The sequence below is a fragment of the Poecilia formosa genome, unplaced genomic scaffold (assembly GCF_000485575.1).
Source record: "Poecilia formosa unplaced genomic scaffold, Poecilia_formosa-5.1.2 Scaffold518, whole genome shotgun sequence".
NCBI lineage: Eukaryota > Metazoa > Chordata > Actinopteri > Cyprinodontiformes > Poeciliidae > Poecilia > Poecilia formosa.
In genome coordinates, this window is record NW_006800457.1 from 62,108 (window position 1) to 86,148 (window position 24,041).

Here is a 24,041-nt window from a genome sequence, read left to right on the forward strand (position 1 = left end):
AGAGTAACAGAAACATGTAGTTGCTTGGATTTTAATCGGTGCATTTTGGATCCACTGAAAACAAAAATGTTAACAAATAAAGTGGACAGAATGCTGTACGTTTAGTGATATTTTCACAGTTGCGGTCTTGACTGGTCTTGAAATAAAATGCCGAGTCCTCAGAGCCCGAGACCGAGACAAGACCGAGACCAAATGCGGTCGAGTCCGAGACGAGACCGAGACCATCAAAAAATGGTTTCGAGACCAAGACCAACTTCGAGAACCACAACACTGGTGTACAGACTCAAAAAAGTCCATTTGCAGAAAGAATGACACACTCAGAGCAGTATTTTGGCCAAAACTGTACAAAAATATATAAATTTTGCATTTAAGATAAAAAAAAGCCTTTGTCTGTAAATATGTCCTACCCAGAACTTAAGTAGCATAGTTTTTTCTTCATAGTTTTTTCTTCACCTTTTGCTGCAAAGTTTGTTAAACAAGTGTCAGATGGCTGAGTGAAACTCTTTTTTTGTCCAAAGGAAGGTATACATACGTTTTCCTATCTTCCATCCAGACTTCTCATGTCCTTGCACCACATGCCACTCATCGACGACAGCGCAGCTGTCAGTCAGAAGCGATCTGTTGGTGTAACGGCAGATGGCACCATGTGGATCTACCACCTGGTCCAGTATGCTCAGCTGCTGCTCAGCCATCCCAAACACGTTCAAAGCGTCCAGCCGTTCAGCACTGAGCAAAAACAGGCCTGGAACGGGTAGGACAGAGCAGGATTATGCCTTATTTTACATGCCTGATCACTTACAGTTTAAAGAAAATGTTTTGGGTTTTTTTGTTTGTCAGCATGCTGGAGTCAGTGGCCAGTTTGAAAAGAAAAGCAAAGAAAGGCCGGACAACAGAGAGCGCTGCGTTCCAGCAGCTCTTCCTGCTGATCGGCATGCTCCTCTTCAAGGTAAAAGCAGCTTTTTCAGGATTAATAACTGTGCTTCCATTGAACCTATAATTGTAATTACGAAAAGAAATCTGCTTAATGGAAACATACAAATTTTGAAAAATCTCACGCCACTTGGTATAACGTTTTTGCAAGGTGACGTGTTTCTTTTGGCTGCATCAAAATTGGTGTATTATGCAAAACTGCAATGGAAACAATTTATCACTAGTCACATGATCAACACCCGGATGTTACTACTGGTGGAAAAGAGGAAGAAGATAACAGGAAGTAGTAGGAGGATTATGGTGCAGGATGTTTTTTTTAAAACTTATTCACATGATTTTAAGTGCATTTAAACTTTAATGGAAAAAACACATAAATTGTTTATTTTTTGATGAATATGGAATATTGACACAGTTTTGGGCACTTTTGTAATGGAAACACTTCTGCAGGAGATGATTTCTGCAACTCTTAGAGTCCAGATGTTTAATTTGAATTTCTCTCCCTGAAGGCTCCGGATGAGGTGCTGGACATCATGAAGGACCTGCAGAGCTGCATTGATAAAGCCCAGGAGAAGAAAATCAACAAGAAGAAGAAACAACAAGGTGAGGCTGCATAACTCCGATATAAATATTCAGCACCGACCTTCAGAATAATAATTAACTCCACCTGTAACATGAACGTGTTGCAGCTATGGACAAGGAGGAGCCAGAGTGGGTGGAGGTGATGGTCGACATCCTGCTGTCCCTGCTGTCCCAGCAGAGTCGACACATCAGGCAGGTCTGCAAGACGGTCTTCAGCTCCATCTGCCCCCACGTAACTGCAGCAGCACTCACTGCCATCGTAGACGTGAGTAATCAGTCCAAGCTGGATTTTAAAACTGTACATTTTCAGGAAGTAACATGTTATTTATTTTATTTGACTAATTTCCCAAACATTTACTTATATTTGTTTCTGTCCCTCTTGGCTGAAGCATCTTCATTTTAAATGTTACTTCTATGACATCTTTGATGGGGGTTGTGGGAATTTATCGAGAAACTTGCATTGAAAATGGGGTTATGAATTGAGTTAATCTAAAATAGATTTTTATCAATCGACTAACGATTAATTAAGAGGCCAGTTGTCTCTTGTATATCCACCATCTTTCCATAACACAATTATTTTTCATAATATCCTGGATTTTTAAAATTTATTACATTTTAACTTTATTTTGTCGGCTGTAATAAATGCTGACTGTATAAACAAAAGCACCTTCTTTTGTCTGTAAATACATCATTAAATTTTTAATAAGTTGTTGCTGCTCCACCATGAGGCTGAATGAGAGTTATTAAGGCGGAACTTAAGGAGCTTGTATTGTTTATATTTCATAACAGAACTGGATAAATGACATTTTGCGTCCCACACCAGACGCCGCATGCCAATATTTTGCCATAACTGAATTATTAGAATAATCTAAGGCCAAGAGAATTAATTTTGATTGTCATCTAATTTAGTAATTAATTAATTGCTAACTGAAGTATGCAGACTCAAAAATGGGCATCTGCTGAAAACAAAAATATTCTGAGCATGTTTGACTTAAAATTGCATGTTTTTAAGACAAAAACATCCAATTTGTTATCTTAAATACATGTTACATTTAAGAAACAAACACTTTTGTCCACATATTTCACAACCAAACACCTGAAGTGGCATAGCTTTAGCTTTACGTGGTTCAAGTTCACAAAAGGATTGCTATGTTGTTGCATCATAGGCAATAAAATGTTTTATTTTATATTAAAAACATACATTCATTTATTTGTTTGTTTGCATCTTTTAATGTATTTCTAATATATTAAAAAGCCTTAAATGAAGATATGGAGCATCTGCCACTTAGTCATCAGAATAATCAATAAATGAATCAATAACTAAGACCACTTTTAGTTGCAGCCCTAAAAAATTGGAGAAAAAGGTACAACTTTTAGTCAGATGTAAAAAACCAGATTTACTGCTTGTGTGGATTTTTTCAGGAAGTGTTGCTGTGTTTTTCTGAAAGGTCTTGGACCCAGACAAGGAAGATGAGGAAGACGGCGCTGTAGTCGTCACTGACGACGGAAACAAAACACAAAAGAAGTTGAAGGATGATGATGACGAGGAACAAGATGAAGACATGGAGGTTACAGACTTTCCCTCTTCTGCAGTTTCACACTTTACAGATTTAGAGACTGATTTTACAAAAATATTTTATGGCTAGGATGATGAGTCGGAGGATGGCTCTGATGAGGAGAGTGAAGGTGAGGAGGAGGAAAAAGAGATGGAGGAGGGAGAAGTGGACCAAAACTTTCGCCTTGAGCTGATGAAGGTCCTGCAGCAGCAGAACGCTCTGGTGAGTCATCCAGTCAGCACTTCCTGTCTGGTTCCAAGTCCAAACCTCTTCAGCTTATTTTAGTAATAATATGCTGCTTATTTAGGCCACTGAGGAGGACGCCAGCAGCGATGAAGATCTGGATGATGAAGCTATGATGCAGCTTGATAAGAGCCTGTCAGCGCTGTTCTCAGAACAAAAGAAGAAGACTGAGGAAAAGAAAAATGAGAAGATGAAGCTGCAGAAAGAGAGGGGTCTTGTCCGGGACTTTAAGATTAAGGTAACTGGCCCTCAGCTGGAGCTGGCCAAGATGGCATCAAAATAACATCGCCAATCTTTTTTATACCACATCTGGTTTTAATATGTTTTCTTTTCTTGCTTTATTTTCTAAAAGAAAAAAAAAATTGCAAATGACAAAAAAAAAAATCAAAAATGTTTTTTATTTCAATCATCTCAATATGAGTTGTACAAACTACAAGAAATTAATCATTATATTAGCAGAATTAAGAAGCAATTTTACCAGAAGAAAGTCTTAAAATTATGAGAAAAAAATTGTTTCAATGAGGAAAAAAGCTCGCATAATTAATGTTTTGTTGTTGGTTTATTGTTTTTCTTTCTTGTCTCTCTTTCTACCAAAAACTGGATAACAAAACTCTTCAGTCTGGTGCATTGGTCTTAAATAGCCCCTTTTTTGAAGGACAGTTTTGTTTAATGAGACATCAGATTTAAAATGTCTTCCAGTTCCAGTGCTAAATGTTAATTTTATTGATCTTTGAGAACCAAATATCAATAATGTACAATGTTCTTGCATTATTTTGCCATTACCATTATATTACTAGAAAATGGTATCACAGCAATAATATTATTGTTTATCGCAATAACTTCTGTGACAATTTATCACCCAGAATTTATTTATTTGTTTGTGACCTAAACTGGATAACATAATATTACAACTTTATTCTGGTAATCTTCATATTCTCATTTTATTATGATTGTTGTAGTGTCAATTATGTTTAGCAAAGAGTGAGGAAAAACTGTTTCAAGAACCAGAGTAAGAATATATATTCTTTATCAATATTTAATTTGAAAGCTTCATGAGTTTGAAGACTCTGCTCCCTGAACACAGGAGAAAAAGAGCTTCAAGCAGAACACAGCACCCAGTTTTATAGAAAAGGTTTCTAAATGTGCGGCAAACTAATGGTGGTAGAGGGCCGCACTGGGTTAACTCGAAGAATCTCATCTGTTCGATACGTTTCAATCAACCCCAGGCCACTTCTTTGTTCAGTCAATTTTCGGTTTATTCCATTTTAGATTGTCAAGCTTCAAACTTTGCAAGGACTGAAACACAGTCTGACCAGGCCAAACAATCAACGGCACCACAACACGGTCAACAGAAACTATGACCACCCTGTGGACCCACTTCCTCATCCTCACAAAGCCAGTAACCTTCCCATTCATACTTGGTGATGGTCATACTGTCATACCAATAATTACTTATTTTATTCATATGGCTCTTACAGTTTCATTCCATTCACATAGTTGGACAATCTACTTAATTACAAAACAGAAAGAATGCACATGTTCTTTCATAAGGGACATTAAACATTCAAGGACATCTTGAGGGTGCAAACAAGAAACAATTGAATAACTTTATTGTAATGCAGAGTTCAGAGAAACGACTTCAGAAGACTCATGAGTACGTTCATTACACAAGAATCATGACAATGTCATGCATTGATTCAGTCAGTAACCATAGTAATCTTAAAAGTGTTCTGTATTGATTTACTCATAATCATAGTATCCTTAAAATTTTCCACTATACTGTTTTGTAATATTATGACTTTACCTTTGCTTAAAAAAGAAAGAAAAGAAAAATCTTAGTCAGACATTTTTTTGTAGAGTTGACCTGAATTCATCGTTGAAATAAATAGAAGCTGTAAACGAAGCTCGTCAAACTAAATGGCAGCTCTGGGCGATCTGCCATCACACGTATGAAAATCCAAGAAGTGCACTGGTGAAACAAAGTACAGATTTTCCAAAAATGAAATCTTCAAAGACTAAAAATGAATTAATCAATAACATTGATTCATTGCCCAACACTAATCTCATTGGCTGCTTTAGACATGGAGTAGGGAAAACCTCTCTGTCACTGCCCTGCCAGCATGCCTAGGTGGGCCCCATATGGGGAAAAGGAGGCCAGCCCACATGGGCCCTACATTGTGGTGGCCTCACATGGGTTTGCCCATGTAGGGCCCATGTGGGCTGTGGCCCTACATGGGCAAGTCCATGTAGGGCCACATGGACTTGCCACGTGGAACCCACGGACAAACCTATATGGGACCCATCTGGTCTGCCCTCTTTTTCCCCATATGGGGCCCACCTAGGCATGCTGGCAGGATGATAACATGTCCATTTCAGGTGTTGGACCTGGTCGAGGTGTTTGTGGCCCGGCAGGCCGGCAGCCCTCTCATTCTGGGTCTGGTGGAGCCGCTGCTAAACATCATCAACAGAGGGATGAGCTCTGGGAGTGAGCAGCAGGAGCAGGACTTCCTCCGCAGAGCAGCAGATATCTTCAGGTAAAAACTGTCTCAGGTTCTGACCAGGATTGTAATAGTTTGGGGGTTACTTTTATTCCATTGTGACTTTTTGTAAGTTTTAATTAATTTTTAGTGTTTTTTTTTTAGCAAATAAACACTCTAAAAACTAATATCAGTCAAGTATTATTTAGTTTTAGTTTAGTTTTTGTACTTTTTTCATACTTTGGTTAGATGCAGATTTCAAAATGTCAAAATATTGACCTTTTGAATAATTTGAGTATTAATTACATCAATTGGATAATTAATACTCAACAGAAGATATGATATTCAAAAAATGTATTCAATTATTGTTGAACAACCAACTGACTCGTTTTTTTGCCCAACTTTTGCATTTGACAGGTGATGGAAACTGCTTGAGTTGGGGAACAAATAAATCAACTTCATATCTGTTCAAAAGACTAATAAATAAACACCAAATGAAGGATATTAGCTATAATTTCAATAAGTTTCAGTTTATAAACGCATGATGTAGTTCAATTTAATTATACTTTTTCCCATTTATTACCATTTTTATTTATTTCAGTTAAAAATGTTTCCTGAATTTCAGTTTAAGTTTTAGTTAGTTTTACTTAAATTTTACTCAGATCTACTGCTCCAGACATCTGGTTTAAATATCACCAGGGCCAAGTTTCTGGGGGAAACGCTGGGTGTGTATGATAATGGATGGATGGATGTGGCTACCTTTTTCATCAGAATAATCAACATATTAATTGATTACTAAAATAATCATTATTTGCTGCCCTCTAAGTAACAATGAAACAATTGTTGTAGAAGTTTAAAGAGGACTTTTAAAAGAAAAAATCAATTTTCTCTCATCAGGTATAACTGCTGGTAAAGGTAAATGTAATTTTATTTAAATAACACATTTTCAGCAACAAGGCAATACAAAGTGCTTTACAGGAATTAAAAGGAAATACAAACAAAATAACAAACCAAAGGAAAGAGCAAAATAAGAAAAAGAATCTAATGTTGATCTAAGTACGTAGACGAGGTGCTCCTGCTCAGAGTTGTTGGATAAGAAACCTCTGGTCAATTCCATTTCTGGGTTGGTAGGAATAAGAGTCTAAAAAGTAGTTGCTAAGGTAGTTTTTCTGGATTCTAAATTTGTTCTAATCCCTGCTCTGGTGATGCTTCCCTAAGCTTTTATTTGAAACTTTTGCAGCTTTATAATTTAATAATCTAAAACCTAATTTGAACTTTTTCCTTCTCTTTTCCAGGAACCATTTGTGCAGGTCCAAAGTTTACTGCAGGACTGCCGGTGACAGGCAGGGGGAGCTCCACGACCTGCTGGACAAACTGATGAGCAAAGCCCAGAAGCTGTCGGATTCCTCTCTGTGTCTGTACTACTTCAGGTATCAGGCTACAGAAAATGATGTTGAACTTTCTCACATGCCTCCCTTCCATGTTTGTGAACGCTCCTCTAATGACCCCCTCAAGGAAAAACACAGTTCACAAAGGAAAGCAGATTTTTTTTTTACCCTATTTATGTGAATTCATTGCTGATGTTATGTTTCCTTTCAGTGCGTCTCTTTATGTGGTGAAGGTGCTGCGTGGCGCTGCACCCACTGAGACCAGAGAGGAGCCAACAGCTGACGGAGCAGCAGCATCAGTAAATGATGTATGTTTACACACGTTGATCCAGTTCATGGTTGCATTTCACTTGTTGTGACCTTCTCACTGCAGGAGGCTGCTGTGTTTAGATTATAGGAAACACATGGTGCTTCACCCAACATTCAGATGGTTTAGTTGGCAGCAGGTGTTAGCAGCTGACACTTTCCACACTGCAAAACACAAAATCTTACCCAGTATCTTTGTCTCGTTTCTAGTGCAATTATCTTATTACACTCAAAATGAAACAAAACTAAGTTACAAATAAATTAGTTTTGTTTTAAGTCAATAATTCCATAATATTGATAAAAAGTACTAATTACAAGTGAAATAGTCTGGCAGTGGGACAAGACAGTTCCTACATTATAAGTTCAAAAGTTTTGTTCCACTAGCACAACATTTCTCAACGGGACGTTCAGAGGACACCAGGATGCGCTGGCAGAAATATTTACAAAAGGGAGACGTTTGCTTGAAGGTGAACTTTACACCTTAGATTCACAACAAAGTCTAAAAATACCAGTTTAGACTTTGAGCTACATGCAGACAACTGTGATGTGTAACATTAAAACATGCTTGGCTGCAAGCTTGTTTTAATGTACAGCATCGATGCAGCCCCGGCTCCAGAGGACTTTAGCAGGGGGCATTGGTTTTCTTTGGGGGAGGGGCTTTTACTCTAATATAAATACATAAACAAGCCTTTATGTAACCTTTAAAATAAAAATAACTATGTTTATTTGTACAGAATAAACAATAAGGATGTAAACAGTGACATGTATAAAATGCTCAAAAAAACACGTTACGACATATTAACAATGGCACAGAGAGGGGAAATCCAGGAGCCCCTGCTGCAGTGGTTCCCAAACTTTTTCACCTGGCCCCCCTGTGGATTACCAAAATGGAGAGGCTGCCTGGTTGAATGATGTGTGTGAGTGGTGGGGGGAGTGGGGGGTGATCGACTTATTTTGGGGGCAAAATGAATTGAAGTAGCTGAATATAGACAACATTGTCAGTAGCCTAGAGGCTACTTGTTACGCTTAAGGTGCTGTGTTGATATTAGCTAGTCATCATTTAGCTAACATTACCTGCATCCCAGTGACGTGCGGTCAGGAGAGCCACCTGTCATCGTGGAAAAATAATATATAATGATAAAATAATTTATATTGCTATTTTCACCCTGTGGTTTGTACTACAAAGTACCTATTTTTCATTTAACTTGACCAATTCTGATGATTTTTTCTTCAAAATCGCTAAATGTTTGCAGTTTCCCATTCAATGCTCGGAAGCGAAGTCGGTGATGCAGGACAGATCTGCATTACCAGCAGATAATGCAGATCTGCCGATCTGTGGCGAGCAGAACAGATTCGAGGTGAGGCAGACAGTTGTTTTGCCTCAAGCCAGGGGGCGCTCATGATCCCAGACATTGTGACTCCACAATTGCAGAGTAAGAGACAGTAACAGCAAGCTAGCAGCTAGCCATGCAGTAAAGTCAAGTGCAGCGATACATTTATTAATAATCCCAAAGTAATCATTAAGCCTAAAACCATACTACTGCAGCAGACTGAATGTTCTGCTCTTTGTGTGAGAAATATCTGAGTTTTTTTTTTTGTGGCGTTGTTGTCAGTTGCTATGGCAACGAGTCTGCTTGTAGCTGCGCTGATACAGCGAGAGAGACATGGTTTTGAGTTGTTCTTTAACGATTTTTCCCTTTGCTGTAGAGCACAGCACTAAATTTTTGCCCTCCAGCATTGTCTGCATGCGCAAAATTTTCTTATGTAAACAATAACTTGCATGGGGTCTAGATTTGTAAATCTGATTATGATTAAGTCAATGCCACACCAGCTATGAACCTCACTGCACGTCACTGCTGCATCCAGCAGCTTTACTCAACTCAGTCGGTTAGTTTGGAGGAAAAACTGTGAAAAGCTTTTTGCGTTTTTGCTGGTTTGCTGCCGTGATTCTAACACACCTGTAGCTCCGCCCAGCAGCAGCAGGTCTCCTTCACAGGTGGAAACCCAGCGCGAGCGTCGTAGCGCTCATGTTGCGTTTAAAGGCGGCTCGGAAAAACAGGTTACAACATGTTAACAACAGCTTATACAGTTTTAACTGCTGAAAACGGTGACAGAGGACACAGATAAGTGCAGAAGCCCCGACTGTATCAAATTGACAGAGGAATAACAGAAAGTTGGTCATTCTAAAGTAAAACCCCAGTCATACAGCGTATCAATTCAGACTTACACTGACTGATAGCCTTGCTGTGATTCACTTGTCAGTTGGTTTTTCCAAAATTTTATGGTATGTAGATTTTATACTTTATCAGTGTGGTCATATCATAGCAACAACTTATATTGAAAAATGTTTTAATGTCCAAAATCCTTCCATCGGTGACACTACGGTAGAGAGCATCGTTTTACCCTTCTCTGGGAAACTAATCATTTAGTTATGTTTTTCTGTAATGATTTTTTATGATAAATACAGAAACATTAAATAAGCATCATAACAGCAGCAATAATGATAATAATAAAATAACATTCAGTGGAGGTAGCCTACATCTTATTTGATGGGGCAGTAACAGACCTGGGTGACGGGGAGCAGTGGCCCAAAAAAGGTTAAGAACAAACCACATATAAGCTTTTTTTACTGATCTCTTATGTCTTGCTGAAAAGTTATTTGTAAGTTAGATTTGTCTTATTTTAAGTGTCCTAACATATGTGCACTAGAAACTAGACAAAAATCCTTATTGATGTTACATGTGCATCCTTTGCTAAAACTGATCAATCACTCACAATTGCTGATAAATGTTCTGCCAGTGATTGTGTAGCAATAAATTATTTCTTTACATGTACTCTTTCTAAATAATATAATTCTAAATATTTTTATTCTAATTATGCAAATGTAACCAAAAATATATATATTTTTGAAGATTTCACACGTTTTAATTGAGAAAGAAGGCAAACATCATGGAGAATGCTGTACATAACATGTTTGCTAATTATTGTCCTCAGCCCAATATAAACTGCATCATTGACCATAGAAACAGTTGCTGCCTCACATTTTCACAGTGACTTTACAGCTGAAGGATGAAGCTGCTGTCAGATGCCTTCAAAAAAAATTAATTGAAAAGAATCTAATGAAAGGGGATCCTGACATTTTTGGCATTAAAAGAAAAAATGTCTCCAGTGTTTTCAGTTAATTAGTTTATTATAAGCCAGAGATGACAGCTTTTACTTCCCCAGGTTTTAAACAAATGTTTTTAAGTGGTAAAAGAAAATCTATTTAATGTGTGTGTGTGTGTGTGTGTGTGTGTGTGTGTGTGTATATATATATATATATATATATGTAATTTTTTTTACATTTTTACCATCAAACATTGATTTGTCTAAATTGCTGAATTATTTAAAGTTTTTTAAGTAGAATATTATTTTTATCTATTTTCTAAAATGAAACAGCATCTAGATTAATCACTAAGATGAATATAGATAAATTGTAGCAACAATTTATTGTGAGGGTAACAACCATCAAACCATAATTTTCATGGTTGATAGACAAAAAAAATCACTTAATTTGAAATGTTTTGGCCGTGTTCTGACCAATACAAACATGAACATAACTGTGGCTCTATGAGTTGAGTAATTGTCTTGTGATCAGAAGGTTGTGGGTTCAATTCCAGCCACTGGGACTTGACCCCAAATTGCCTATTGATCTGTGAATGTGACTCTAGAGCTTTGAGTGGTCAAATGATTGGAAAAGCACTATATAAGTTCAGTCCATTTAATTTGTCCTGTAGGACAAATTTCACAAGGCAACAAAAAAGGGATTATGAAACAAATGTTTTTTGGGAGGGCTGGTTTTTAGGCACTAGTCATCTTTATTCACCAGTAGCTTGACTGGGCGTAGTAAATGGACCAGGGCTGGGAACAGAACCTAGGACAGCTGCATCAAAGTCTGTAGCCCTGACATGGGTCACCTACAGTATATTATGTCCCAAACCTTTTTTTAAGAATTTGGAGCCATTTCATACAGAAACATCCAGCATGCAGCATTTCTTGTGTTAAGCCACTCCTGAACCAGACGTCCATATTTGCAGCAGAAAAAAAGGACTGGGTTGTTGTTCATCTCTTCAAATGAAAGTAAATTTGGTTTTCTGTTTGTAAGATAAGGTCTCAGATTCAAGGACTTCAATTTTGATTATAGTGAAATTAGCTCTGTAATCATTTATTTTAATAGTTGATTATTCTGGCAATTAATCACTGAATTGGATAAAAATATTGGCAGCTTCTGAAGATTTTTCATTTAACCTCATAAACCTTTTTTATACAATATTAGAAACAGATTGAAGGATGAAAATAAATATAGAATTAAATAATTTTTTAAAATAATAAAATAAGCTGTTTGTGGCCTAAAATGCAATAACATAGCATTCCTTTAGTGAATTTGAAGTGAAGCTAAAATTATTCCTCTTGAGGAGATTTTGGTAAAACATATTTACAAACAAAAGCATAATGTATGTTTATTCCTTTACAGCTTTGGCAAAATTGCTGCTAAGAATATGGTGTTTTTGTAACAAATGTCACTATTTTGAGTGAATATGCCACTTTCCGGTTAATCAGTTACTAAATTATTTTACAAATTTTTTCAATAATTGATTAATTATGATTAATCATACAGAAAAAAAGCTCATTTATAGGTTAAACAGAAAAGAAAGTGAAACGGTTTCTGGGAGCAGTTTTGGATTTTAACTGCTCTGAATATGTTAAATATGTTAGTTTTCAACACATTTTTTGAATCTGTATAATTCAGTTTATGATTAATCAATTACTAAATGATTATTTCAATAATCTATTAATCCGATTAATTATTTCAACCCTAATTCAAATATATTGACATTCACCAGCTGCTCATACCATAGAATCAGGAAATCTGCTGTATTGTGAAACAAACTCATTTACAGGTAAAAACCAAAGAGAAAGTGAAGAAGTTTCAGTGAGAGCAGCTCTGACAGACAGGAACAAGATGGTTAGTGTACAGCAGAGAAGCAGAGCAGCACATCTGATGGGCTTTTTCCCCCCTGGCTGTCATTTTATCCTGTCATGAGTGGGAAGTGAGCCAGCAGGAAGGATTTCAGGACTCAGAAGCAGCTAAATGGGAGTCTAGCTTGACTTGTCTGAATTTAAAGCTTTCTCTTTCTGCCAACTTTTCAGACAGAAAGTCTGAACCCTCACGCCTATCTCATGTCGTGTTTAACCACAGCTGAAGTTTATGGGGAGCGTGGATGTGGATCGGGTGTCGAACCTCTTCAGAGAGGCTCTGATCTCCTTCATGAGCCGGAGGAAGAGCCCTCTGACCTCTCAGATGTTCACCGACCTGTTCACCAGATTCCCTGTGAGTCCAAGCGCACACCTTTACTCATAGTGTCTCGTTCAGAGCATAAATGACACTTTGTGATGGTTGGTCCAGGTTTTATGTGTGAACCTCCTGGATACGGCTGTGCAGCACATCACATCAGGAGTCCGTGGACATCAGCAGGTAAAATCCTTCCTGCACAAACACAAAATAATAAATAAAACCAAACACTGATAATTAACATTTAACATGAACAAATTCTTATTTGTATTCAAACTGGCAAAAATCAAATAAAAGTGAATTAATTGAACTAATTCGATTACAAGAAACATAACTCTTGTTTCATGGATCTCATTTCATATGTAGTGTCAAGCGTGTGTGTTGGTTCTGCGGGCGATGCAGAGCAGAGACATCCAGCAGCTTCTGAGCAGCTATGAGTGGACGCAGCTCTGTGACAAGGTCTCAACGCAGCTGGTTTTGGTAAGGAAACACATCTCCACCATACCAGTGAAATCCAGCAGTGAAGATCCAGTTTGAATCCCACTTCTCTAGCCTTGGAGGACGCAACCTGTTTCCCACTTAGGGAAACACTTAGAGTGTTTGCTGTCCACCCTAAGTTACCAGGGTAACTCACTTTGATTTGGGACCTAAATTGTTACATTTTCTGCTGTGGTTCACTTTCATGCTGCTCTGTGTCAAATGAAAAACCTGATCCCCCGTTGCTTGTGGTGGTGCTTCACCAAGAACCACTGAAGGAAATGACATGAAAAGTTCTGAAGACACTGAGCGCAAAATGTAAACCAAAATGGCGTCACATGTTAGCAGTTGTAGGATTTCTGCTTTGTTGTAGGCAAAAGACAAGCCAATTCTACTGCTACCTCACTTCTTTGTTTTGGTTGACTTTACCCAGAATGCCCTGTGCTATAGTCCACTTACTGCTTCTGGAGCAGTTTGTAGTCCACTTGGCATTCACATATGCATTCGAACCATACCAGAGTTTACTCCAACTGAACTGAGACCTGTGTTTTTAGACAGACCAGAGTGAGTATTTTTATTTTTTTTCAGATCAGTCAAGATAAGAGTTTGCTGGACAATAAATTGTCCCAAAAGTTGTTGCAATAAACAATAATGTTGTTTGAGAACATTTTCAAGTGGTGCTGAATACTCCAGTCTTTGGTAGAAAGAAAGAGAAACTCGTGAAAAACAAGCCTACCCTCTGCAAGTGGAAATTATATTTACTGTGCAATTAACAGATTTTTTGCTGATTACGACATGCTTCTTCAATTGTGCATTCACTCTTCCCCAAACAAACCAAACTTTGTAAACAAACAAATTGAAGGACCCTTAGTTACCTAACCAATGGCAAAGCATGTGTTAAACCTTAACTAGCGGTTTGTTGGAACTGTATTTAGATTATTTTACATTTACTAATCAGACTTTCCCTCCACTTCCTGCTCAATCACTCCAATCAGCAGCCAGGTCTGCCTCCTCCTGTTTAAAATCTGTCCCTCTCTGCTAGTGGAACTGATTGAAAGTCTTATTCATGCACACAAGGCACCGCGGTTCCACTTTGAGCAGAAATGTTCATTCAAATGCAAGCTTCAAGCCTGTTTGCGTTCTAATTACATTAATCTGGAACCTTTATGAGATTGCATGGTGCAGTGATAAATGATAATTGGAGGCGCTGCTCCTCTCGCTGTCCTCCTTGCGTCCTCCAGAGAGTGGAGGGTGAAGACATGCGTAATTACATGCTCCTGTAAATCGTCCCAGAACAGCTCCACCTCTGGTGCCTTTGCTCCTGAAATAAACGTAAGAACAGAACAATCCTGTCCTCCTTAACGGCCTTCACTGTCCTTGATTTCTGAGAGCTTCCTGCATTTATTTTGAAAGTAAGATAAAAAACTTTTTCTTGTATTTCCAGATGTTTTTAAGTTGCTGTTTTGACAAGAAGTACAAAGATAAGCTTGTTTTAAACAGCTTATTTTGATATTTGTAAGGATTATGATTTAAAAATTATAATCGTTATGATTAATAATCATTAATTAATCATAGTCATTATGATTATAATGAACTTGTTAAGTTTTTGTTGAAAACTTAAAAAGGACAAATACATGGAGACAAATCTGAAATGAGTTCAAATTAAGTTAAAATGTCTATCCATAATATCTGGGTATCAAATGCTTCAAATGAAATATTATCACTTATGACAATCAGAGAAGGACAATTTGGCCATTTTGTAGCTGTGAGACCATCATTTAGGTCTGTTAAAGAAAAATTGACTATTTACATTTACCAACAACAAAAAAATCTTACTTGGGAAATAGATTATTTGCTGAAATACAATAAGATTTACTTCTTGTCTGGTCTCTTCCTTGTAAATGTACTTTAAATGTTTTTTTTAAGTGTTATTTAAGAATTGCTGGAAGAGACAAAATACTTGTCTCTTCCAGAAACCATTGTACAGCGCAGCTCTGCTTGGGTTGCTAGGTGATGGGACTAGGTAACGCCGCAGTGCCCATTGATTGTGACTTAACAATCAGGGGTTTTTTGAAATGTCTTGTTTTACAGACGGACCCAGACAGAAGTATAAAAACGGCAAATTGTGAATTTTGCTTGAAAGGTCCCTTTAAAGGCTTGTCTTGAACATTTCAAGACAAGCTTTGAAATGTAGGTTCTGCTAATCATGTTGGTCATAATTAGCAGGACAAGCATGATTTGTAATATAACTTCTCTGTTGTGTTCTGTCTACAGGGTCTGGGTCAGGTGGGTCAAGCTGAGAGCAAGGTGGCCAAAGAGAAGCTGGTCAAAACCCTGGAGCTCTGTCAGTTTGTGGTCAAGAACATTCACCAGCAGGTGGGTGGGCTCATGGTGATCAAATAAAGCTGGAATCAAATATTGAAAAAAATCAACACAGTGCAGTTTTTGCGTTTTCTATTTGTGCAGAAATTGTTTGTGGGCCTGGAGCAGCTAAAGGAGGCCCTGCAGACCCTGACCAGCAATGTCTCGTTCAAGAAGACGGGAAAACTGGAGGACACCTACTGGGCCGTGATGAAACACTTTGGAGTGATGTAAATTATAGAGATGTTTTTATAAGCACAATTTTTGTATTAATAGTTGGGCTGCAACTATCAATTATTTTAGTAATTGATTATTGTATTAATTATTCAGATGATTAACTGGATAAAAGATAGGCACATTCTGCAGATTTTTTACATAATCCCTTAAATAAAATTTCATACAATATTAGAAATGCATTAAACTTTGCAAATAAGTACAAATTTATTATTTAAATAAGAAAATAAACACTTTATTGCCTAAACTTCAATTGGTTTCAATTAACCAATTAACAATTGGATAGTAAACGGTGCTTTATAAATATTTTTTTGCAAGATTTGAAACAAATGAAGCTACAATTATGCCACCTGAGGAGTTTTAGGTTGAACATATTTGCCATTAAAAAGGTTTATATGTGTGTGTGTGTGTGTGTGTGTGTGTGTGTGTGAAAAATATGCTTATATTTTTGTACAGTTTTGGCTTCGGCTTCAAATGTGTTGCTCCCTCAGCAGTTGGCCTTTTTTCAGTCTGTATATTTCATTTAACAATTTATCGGTTACTAAATTAGAGGACAATTATTTTAATAATTGATTAATCACAATTAATTGTTCCAGCCCTAATTTACAATCTGGTGTAGCTTATAAAAATGATAATTTCATTTGGTTATAACTTTTATATTTTGCTTCTAGGAAGCCCAAAGTTGATAAGACAAAGCCTAACAAGGACAGCGAGCAGGAGGCCGCTCCCAAGACGATGAAAGGTTTCCTGCCAGAAACAAAAAAACGTAAAAAGCGCAACAAGCCTGTTTTGGAGCCAGCAGGGGACAAATCGGCCCCAGTCACCAAGCCAGGGGAGCAGAAAGGAATGACCAAAAAGAAACAAGACAAGAAGACTAAACAGAAACGACCGGCTGATGGTTCTGCTGCTTCACAGACCAACCCGGCCAAGAAGAGCAAAACGCAACCTGACAGGAAATCTGGCAAAAAGAAGAAACCCAAGCAGAAGAAGGGAGGAGAGCAAATGTAATGTGGACTATTTAAATTGAAACAGAAAATAACATTTTAAACAAAAGCTTTTTTTTCCCTTTATTGCTACACATCAGGTCTAACTGTATGCTTACTCCAATATATACAAAATGAAAAGTGGAGATTTGTAGGGAGTGTAGTGAAAGATTATTTTTTCTAACATGTGACTGCTGTTGATATAAAAAAAATGACTGAAACAATAAAAATCTACTTCTCTGCCTTTAAATCCACCAGTTTCTCATAATTTCAGCTTTATTATGCAGCATGATATTCTATTCAGCATTAAATTAAATTCTCATTTCTGGCATTGTGCTGCTCAGGGTGGCAGCCCGTTGGAGTAGCTCTGTATTTTCACTAAGATTTATTTCTTTTTTCAAGCTTTTGTTTCTGCCTTCCTGAGGGAAATATTTCTTTATTTTGGACAATCATTCTTTCTTGTTTTGGATGCTATTTAGTTGAACTGATTTTTGCCAATACTTTTCATACTTTGCTCTTTTTTTATATTTAATTTGTCTTTGGAATCAAAAGGTACATGCTGCAGAATGTAACTTTTACAAAAAAACATGTTCATTACATATTTGTTAAAATTGTGAATAATAAAGTTCATTTAAAAAGAGACAATGTAGGCGCTGTACAAGCTAATCCTCATCTAGAGTCCCTTGATTATATTGACAGTAAGATAGATAATCTGTGTAAAAACATTAGCTCCTCTGCCTTCTTCTAGTGCTTCCAGTATTGACTGCAGAAATACAAAACTCAGTCAGAAACAAGCAGTCAGAGCCAGGAGGAGGGTCTTAGCGCTGTCAATCACTCTTGTGCTCACCCCTCCCACTTGCTCTCTGCTACAGCTGGTTTACCACAACTTAGCCTGCCACAAATGCTAAGACTAGTTAGCATAGCCACTGATGATGGCGGATAAATGGTTTTCCTGGAACGGTCAGTGTTTCTCTGCCACTACCACATTCAGCAGCATTGATTTACAGCACTAAGACACGCCTTCTGGCTATGATTGGTTGTTTTTAACTGAGACCAATGCATTTTTTAGGGGAAGGGGAGAGGTAGAGGAGTTTGATCTTTTCACAGATTGTCTCATACCATAATGTCATGAAATGGTGATAGTTTTCACAAATATGGTAAAAACATGTTTGTGTAAAAGTTTCCTGCTGCAGATTTAATGAGAAAAAAGCCAAACGAACAAGCTTTGCATCATCTTTCTAAAGCTGTCCAGCCTGGACAGTCACATGCATCCATCCTCACTTGTACGGCTCTAAGGTAGAAAGCATCGGGATGCAATCGTGTTTGTCTCCTTCAGAGGTTTTATTGGACATTTGGCCAGTTGTAGTGGTGTGAATACTAATGCGCCCTGAGCCTCATTAATGAATCTCATGATTCATCTTCTTTGTAGCAGCAGGCGTTTTTTCTCCTCCTCCACTGACTTTTGAGTCGGATAGCAGAAGTGGTCAATAGAAAAGAGCATAACATAATGAGTCATTAAAAGTAGCAGGTAACGTCATTTAATTACAGTGAACTGCTACATTTTAACTGCAAACTATTTAAAATGAAAATCACTCATATATGGCATTTTCAGAGCATGCAAAGCTTTGAACACAGAAACACCTCCTACTGATGGATCCTGTCGTACATCTAATATCAGTGGGAAAATTAGATTTTTCAAGTTTTCCCTCCTACAAAGAATGGAGAGACAGAGTCTCACAGAAAAATCAGTTGTAACCAGTCAAGAATTAATGTCTAACCTCTATCATCAATTAATAAAATATTTTTTTGATTCTCACAGTTGAGATGTACCTATAATGAAAATTAAATTACAGCCCTCTCTGGTCTTTGTGAGAATCTTGAAAAATCACTGTATCAAATACTTCTTTTCCCATCTGTGCAGTCCAGGAGACAAATAAAACCTGAGTGAATACAAAACTCTTGAATGACTTTTGTTTTTGTCTTAAAGCTCTGGGTACCCCTGTTGCTTTTGCACCTTTACCTATGACACTTTTTCCTTCCACTCAACTCTCCCTAAACATTACTTTCCTTCATGTCATTGGCAGCCTGCACAAAAAGGACCGTCTTGTATGACTGTCAAGTCAGCAGTTCACCCCATGATTGTGTGAGCCATAATATTTATTAATTAACAATGTTTTTTTACTGGTTAAATTTCCTGAGAAACAGAATTCTATGTCTTTCATTAGTGGTGAGCCTTTATCATCAAAATTAAACATTTGAAATAGATCAGTGTGTGTGTAATGAAACTATTTAAATTTCATTTTTTTGAATTCTGTTACTGAAATAAATAAACTTTTTGATAATTTTCTAGCTGTTTAATAAATTGATAGAATAAATTATTATAGATCCCAGTGAGACTGTTTTTTATAAACGTTTTTATTATAAAATAAAATTATAATTTTATTTGATAAAAGGGTACATAAATCCCAAGGAGAAAAAAAAAACAAGTTCCAACACCCATCAACCCTCAGAGTGAATTTTTATGTTTCCATTAATAATAGGGTGCGTTCACACTGCAGCCTGAAGTGACCCAATTCCGATTTTTTGACATAATGTGACCTGTATCCAATCTTTTCATGGCAGTGTGAACAGCACAGGTCGGATTCTTTTTCGAATCTGACCCATATCCGATACATATCCGATTCAAATGCGACCTAACGTCCAGGTCTCATTCATCCAAACTGAACGTCACTGTTTCTCAACAAATCTCACTATTCTGCGTCCTGATATGCGCAAGTGGGAAGAAAAACAACAACCATGACGGATTATATAAGGATTAAGTTGTTAATATGCTGCTCCGGCCGGATAACAACTTCAAATATGTAAGCTATGCTCCACCGTTAGCCTCCATGTTTACTTCCGCAAACACTGAGCACTTCTTTTTATGGTGGTTGGCAGAACACTGAGAACGCTGACTATTGCGCCCTCTACTGCGCATGCGGGACACTTTCAGGTCGTTTGCCCGTTTACACTGCAGAACGCATACAGGTCGCATTTACTGGCAGTGTGAACGGCCCCGGCAAAAAAAATCGGAATTGAGTCACTTCAGGCTGCAGTGTGAACGCACCCATAGACTTCTTATTTTTCATTAAAGTATGTATTTTGTAAGAGGATTGTGCTCCAAGTTCAGTGTTTTGGGTTGAAATTGAATACCTGAGTGCGTCACCTTTCTGGTCTGCATGCTCAGACTGAAACAACTGTAACTGCATTACATAACACTCTAAGCAGGAAAAATATCCCTGGCCTTTGTGCTGGATTGGATGTTGCAAAGCCTTTGTGCAATAAACAAAGGTAAGCAATCACACAGAACTCTAATTCTGCTGTCAAGAAAATGATGCAGTGTCCCCCCAAATGGATTACTATACAGGACATGAAGTCGCTCAGCCATAAATCCGCAGGAGTGTTAGCGGGCAGTCGCCTCATCCATCAGTAATCTCATCTTAAAGCTCCTCTCTGCACTGCAGGCCCCAAGGAGGAGGCTAACAATGGCAGTCAGTGTGTATTTGTGCTGGTTGTTTGTTTCCAGTTGCACTGCTGTAACTTAAGCGCCCCCTGACTAGGATATGCACAAAGACCACTGCAGGGTGCAAAATAATAAATCAATTCACATCATAGGTTTGTAAGGAAGCTAAAAGAGACAATTCCCCCCACCCTCCCACAACGTTGGAGACGAAGCAGCAGAGTTAAATCCATATTTTAATCAAGAACCAATTACATGTCCTCTTGGATTTAAAAGAGTGGCAAAAATTCACAATTATCTGCCAGTTTTGTTTGATTTCACCCTTTTTGCTCTCGTACTTTGGTCTGTATTCATTTTTTTTCCAATCTTGAGGCACTTCTTAACCCTTTCCTTTTGATTTCTGCCAATCAAAAGGAGTGAACGTCTTTGCAAATTAAATGCAAAGTCTTTATGTGTAATGATTAGAAAAACTGCAAAAACCCAAAAGCTCCATCTCAAACTCAGTTCAATTCCAATTCAATTAACACAAAACTTAATTTATCCCAAAAGTAAATTAAATGTATCATAGGTCATCATCCAAGCAAGTTGCTATTCTCAATGTGGATGGTGATGCTGTGGCAAAAAAGGATTTCTGATAGCTATCAGTCTTGCAACACATCTGAAGAAGCCTCTGACTGAAGACTAAAACTAAAATCAAAATCCAGGCAAAAATTAAGTGAAGTTTTAGTGATTTTAAACATGTCATACATTGAAATTCCTCCACAGCTGATGGGTAAACTCATTTATTAGGCAAATGCAATATTTATATTAAAAACAAATCTTTTTTAAATTAATTTTAGATATTTCAAGGCATTTATTATAGATAGATGAATTTAAGATTTTTTTTCAGGATGTGCAGACACCCTTTAATATATTTTCCACTTAGAATCAGGTTGATTTGGATAACATAGTTAAGTGGTCATTTTAATGCTCTTTGCCAGGTTATCTTTGTCTAATATTAACATTAGTTTGATGACCTGAAACATCTGAGGATGACAAAAGCAAAACCAAAACAAATTTGTGAAACGGGTTTTTTGAACGGCCTCTTTAACTCAGGCTACCCCTTCTTTTGCTTACAGCTGAGGTTTTTTTTATTTATTTATTTTTTTGGTACTGTACCCTTGAAGTCCCAGCTTGAAGCTACAGTAATGAAGCATATAAAGTGGGTCTCCTGATGACAAATTGTTCTCCTCGAACCCTGACAGCAGGGGTGAGAATGAGAGCAGTGCTGTGCTCTCCTCCTGACAGTGAACTGACACTATTCATTGCTGTGAGCAGAGATACGGAGCACCAAACCAATCTGCTAATGCAGCTCAGCCGAAAAATCGCAGCCACTTGCAAACTCCAAGTGGGGCGGAGGGAGTGGAGGGGCCCAGCGCCTCATCAGTATGAGAAAGACGCAGCTGAACACCAGTCTGATTCATCCCCTCACCTTGAAAAATGTTTTCATCTTCATGGATTCATGGCGTAAAGCACAGACTGTGAATTTTTCCAATCCATGACGCAGCCGACTGTGAAGTATTTATTATTGCAGAGCCATTTTTTTTATCTTCTTCTTCTTCTTCTTCATCTGTGCTTCTCTTATTAAAGTGTCCCCTTTGGAGTCTCTCGCTCCTCAGCAGATATGTTGGCAGGTTGCACACAGAATGTTAGTTTAATGACTCCTTCAAGATGGAATCCTATTAATTAGCACTCTCAGTGATTTATTTATCAGGCCTTGAGGGAGCAAGCAGCTCTGAGCTCCACCACCGCTTGAAGGAAGTCCAAATGAATGCGCTAATTACAGCAATGATTGTCACACCTCACCTTTTACAGATTGTAGCTCATTTCTAGAAATGCTGGATATCTTTAGAAAATCTCCTGTTGTGTCATTTCTTTCTGAAAGCTTTCATTTTTATGCTTGCATCATATTGGAGTAGCTTTTTTTTTGGCTCCTTCTGCTTTGCTCATATTTTGTACTTTCTGGCAATTGTTATAAGGCATAACCGTGGCAACAAAGTATTGTTTTTACAACTGGAAGGAGCTGATTATCATCTCAAAATCTTAGAGGATGCTTGAACTATGACTCCAAATTCCATAGAAGCTGAAAAGGAGGCTTAATGGCTGCAGAGCATGACCAAACAGTAGAGAGAGAGGAGTAATTTCACGCCATTTCTTCCATCAGTTACATATATATTTTCTTATTTTCTCATATTTTAATTAAATTGTTTTATGGACCTATTTATGTTTTTAATGGGTGAGGATCATTTATCTGTCCGGCTTTCTAACCATACAGCCAAACAGATTTAGAGAGGATGGCAAAAGCAAATGAGGATAATTAGCAACGTTTGCCAGCATGACAGTAACGTATTTCACACGTTACTGTGAAATATCTCTGCTGCCTGGAAATTGAGCTGTTGCTATGTCATGACAACCATGAAGCTGTCATACAGCAAGAGTTGTCAGTGAGAAGCTTCTTCAGACTCGTTGCAACACTGACCTCTACCAGAAACCATTATTCCTCACGGCATCACATCCATGACTCTTTGAAGATACCTGCTACGGAGCCCCCTAGGGTATATGGGGAAAAATTTTCTTTTGCATTTCCTCTTAGTAAGTTTTGCGTTCCCTCACAATAAGCAAATACGTCCTGATAGTCAAAATTATCAATGTAAAAGTTCCAATATGTACACATTTAAAGCTCCTCAGTGAAAAAGTGTTTAAAAACTGATTGAAAATCTATTTATTCACTATGGAAGTGTATTGTTATCATGGAGGAAAAACGTGAGTGCTACTGCTACCACGTTATATTATGAAAGTTATTTTGTACAAACATGACAATTTATTGCATAAACGTAATATTCATATTGTACGAACATAACACCCAGATCGCACAGAATGATTGAAACCACATTGAATCAATGTCAGGCAGAGACAATGAAACAACATTGAAAGTGGTCGGTGACTTGTATGTTGAATCAATGTTAGGGTTTCAACCATAACTGACATATCAATGTTGATTCAACCATCATCTGTATGTGAATTTACATGCATATTTATGTTCATTTTACATTGAATCAGTTAGGAATCAACATTGATTCAACCTTCATCTGATTGTGGATCTACAGGCAGATTTGGGTTGATTTTATATAGAATGAAAGCTAAGGATTTATGTACATTTTTAGGTCTGATAGGTCTACATCAGGGGTCACCAACTCCAGTCCTCAAGGGCTACCATCCTGCAACTTTTAGATTCACCTCTGCTCCAAAATGTCTGAATTCCCTCACCAGCATTCATTCCTCTCTGCAATAGGCTGGAAACGAGCAGTTTATTTGATCCAGGTGTGTTTGAGCAGAGACACATCTAAAATTTGCAGGATGGTAGCCCTCGAGGACTGGGGTTGGTGACCCCTGGTCTACATCATAACATACCACTAAAAGTTTCTTCACTGGTGTTAAACACACTATATTATTGTGTCGAGAAAACTGGCCTGGGAGTGTGAGATCTCTCTAGGAACACGCAGAGAACGGAGTACGGGCCTGGAGGACAACAGTGACTTTGTATGATGATTTAATGATGATTAAAGAAATGGAATATAGATTGCATATGTGTGTAATGATTGAAATGATTATAAAGTACACATGTGTGTAATAGTGA

At 37.6% G+C, this 24,041-nt stretch overlaps 1 protein-coding gene and 1 long non-coding RNA gene across 2 annotated transcripts in view; one reads left to right on the forward strand and one right to left on the reverse strand.

Annotated features, from left to right (window-relative positions):
- Positions 1-17,120, forward strand: part of mybbp1a (MYB binding protein (P160) 1a) — a 28,968-nt gene extending 11,848 nt beyond the window's left edge. Inside the window, 15 exon segments of the mRNA XM_007540108.2 lie at positions 428-751; positions 838-946; positions 1,437-1,530; positions 1,617-1,774; positions 2,958-3,287; positions 3,373-3,546; positions 5,685-5,842; positions 7,081-7,215; positions 7,385-7,481; positions 12,719-12,850; positions 12,926-12,994; positions 13,178-13,291; positions 15,563-15,664; positions 15,755-15,879; positions 16,555-17,120. Of these exon segments, the coding sequence (XP_007540170.1) occupies positions 428-751; positions 838-946; positions 1,437-1,530; positions 1,617-1,774; positions 2,958-3,287; positions 3,373-3,546; positions 5,685-5,842; positions 7,081-7,215; positions 7,385-7,481; positions 12,719-12,850; positions 12,926-12,994; positions 13,178-13,291; positions 15,563-15,664; positions 15,755-15,879; positions 16,555-16,891 (2,458 nt within the window). The 3' untranslated portion in view covers positions 16,892-17,120.
- The window catches only part of LOC107834096 (uncharacterized), a 20,995-nt gene continuing 3,968 nt past the window's right edge, over positions 7,015-24,041 (reverse strand). The window contains exons 2-3 of the long non-coding RNA XR_001659880.1: positions 18,909-18,912; positions 7,015-7,025 (exon numbers count right to left, since the gene is read on the reverse strand). This is a non-coding gene — a long non-coding RNA (uncharacterized LOC107834096). The remainder of the gene's footprint in view (positions 7,026-18,908; positions 18,913-24,041) is intronic.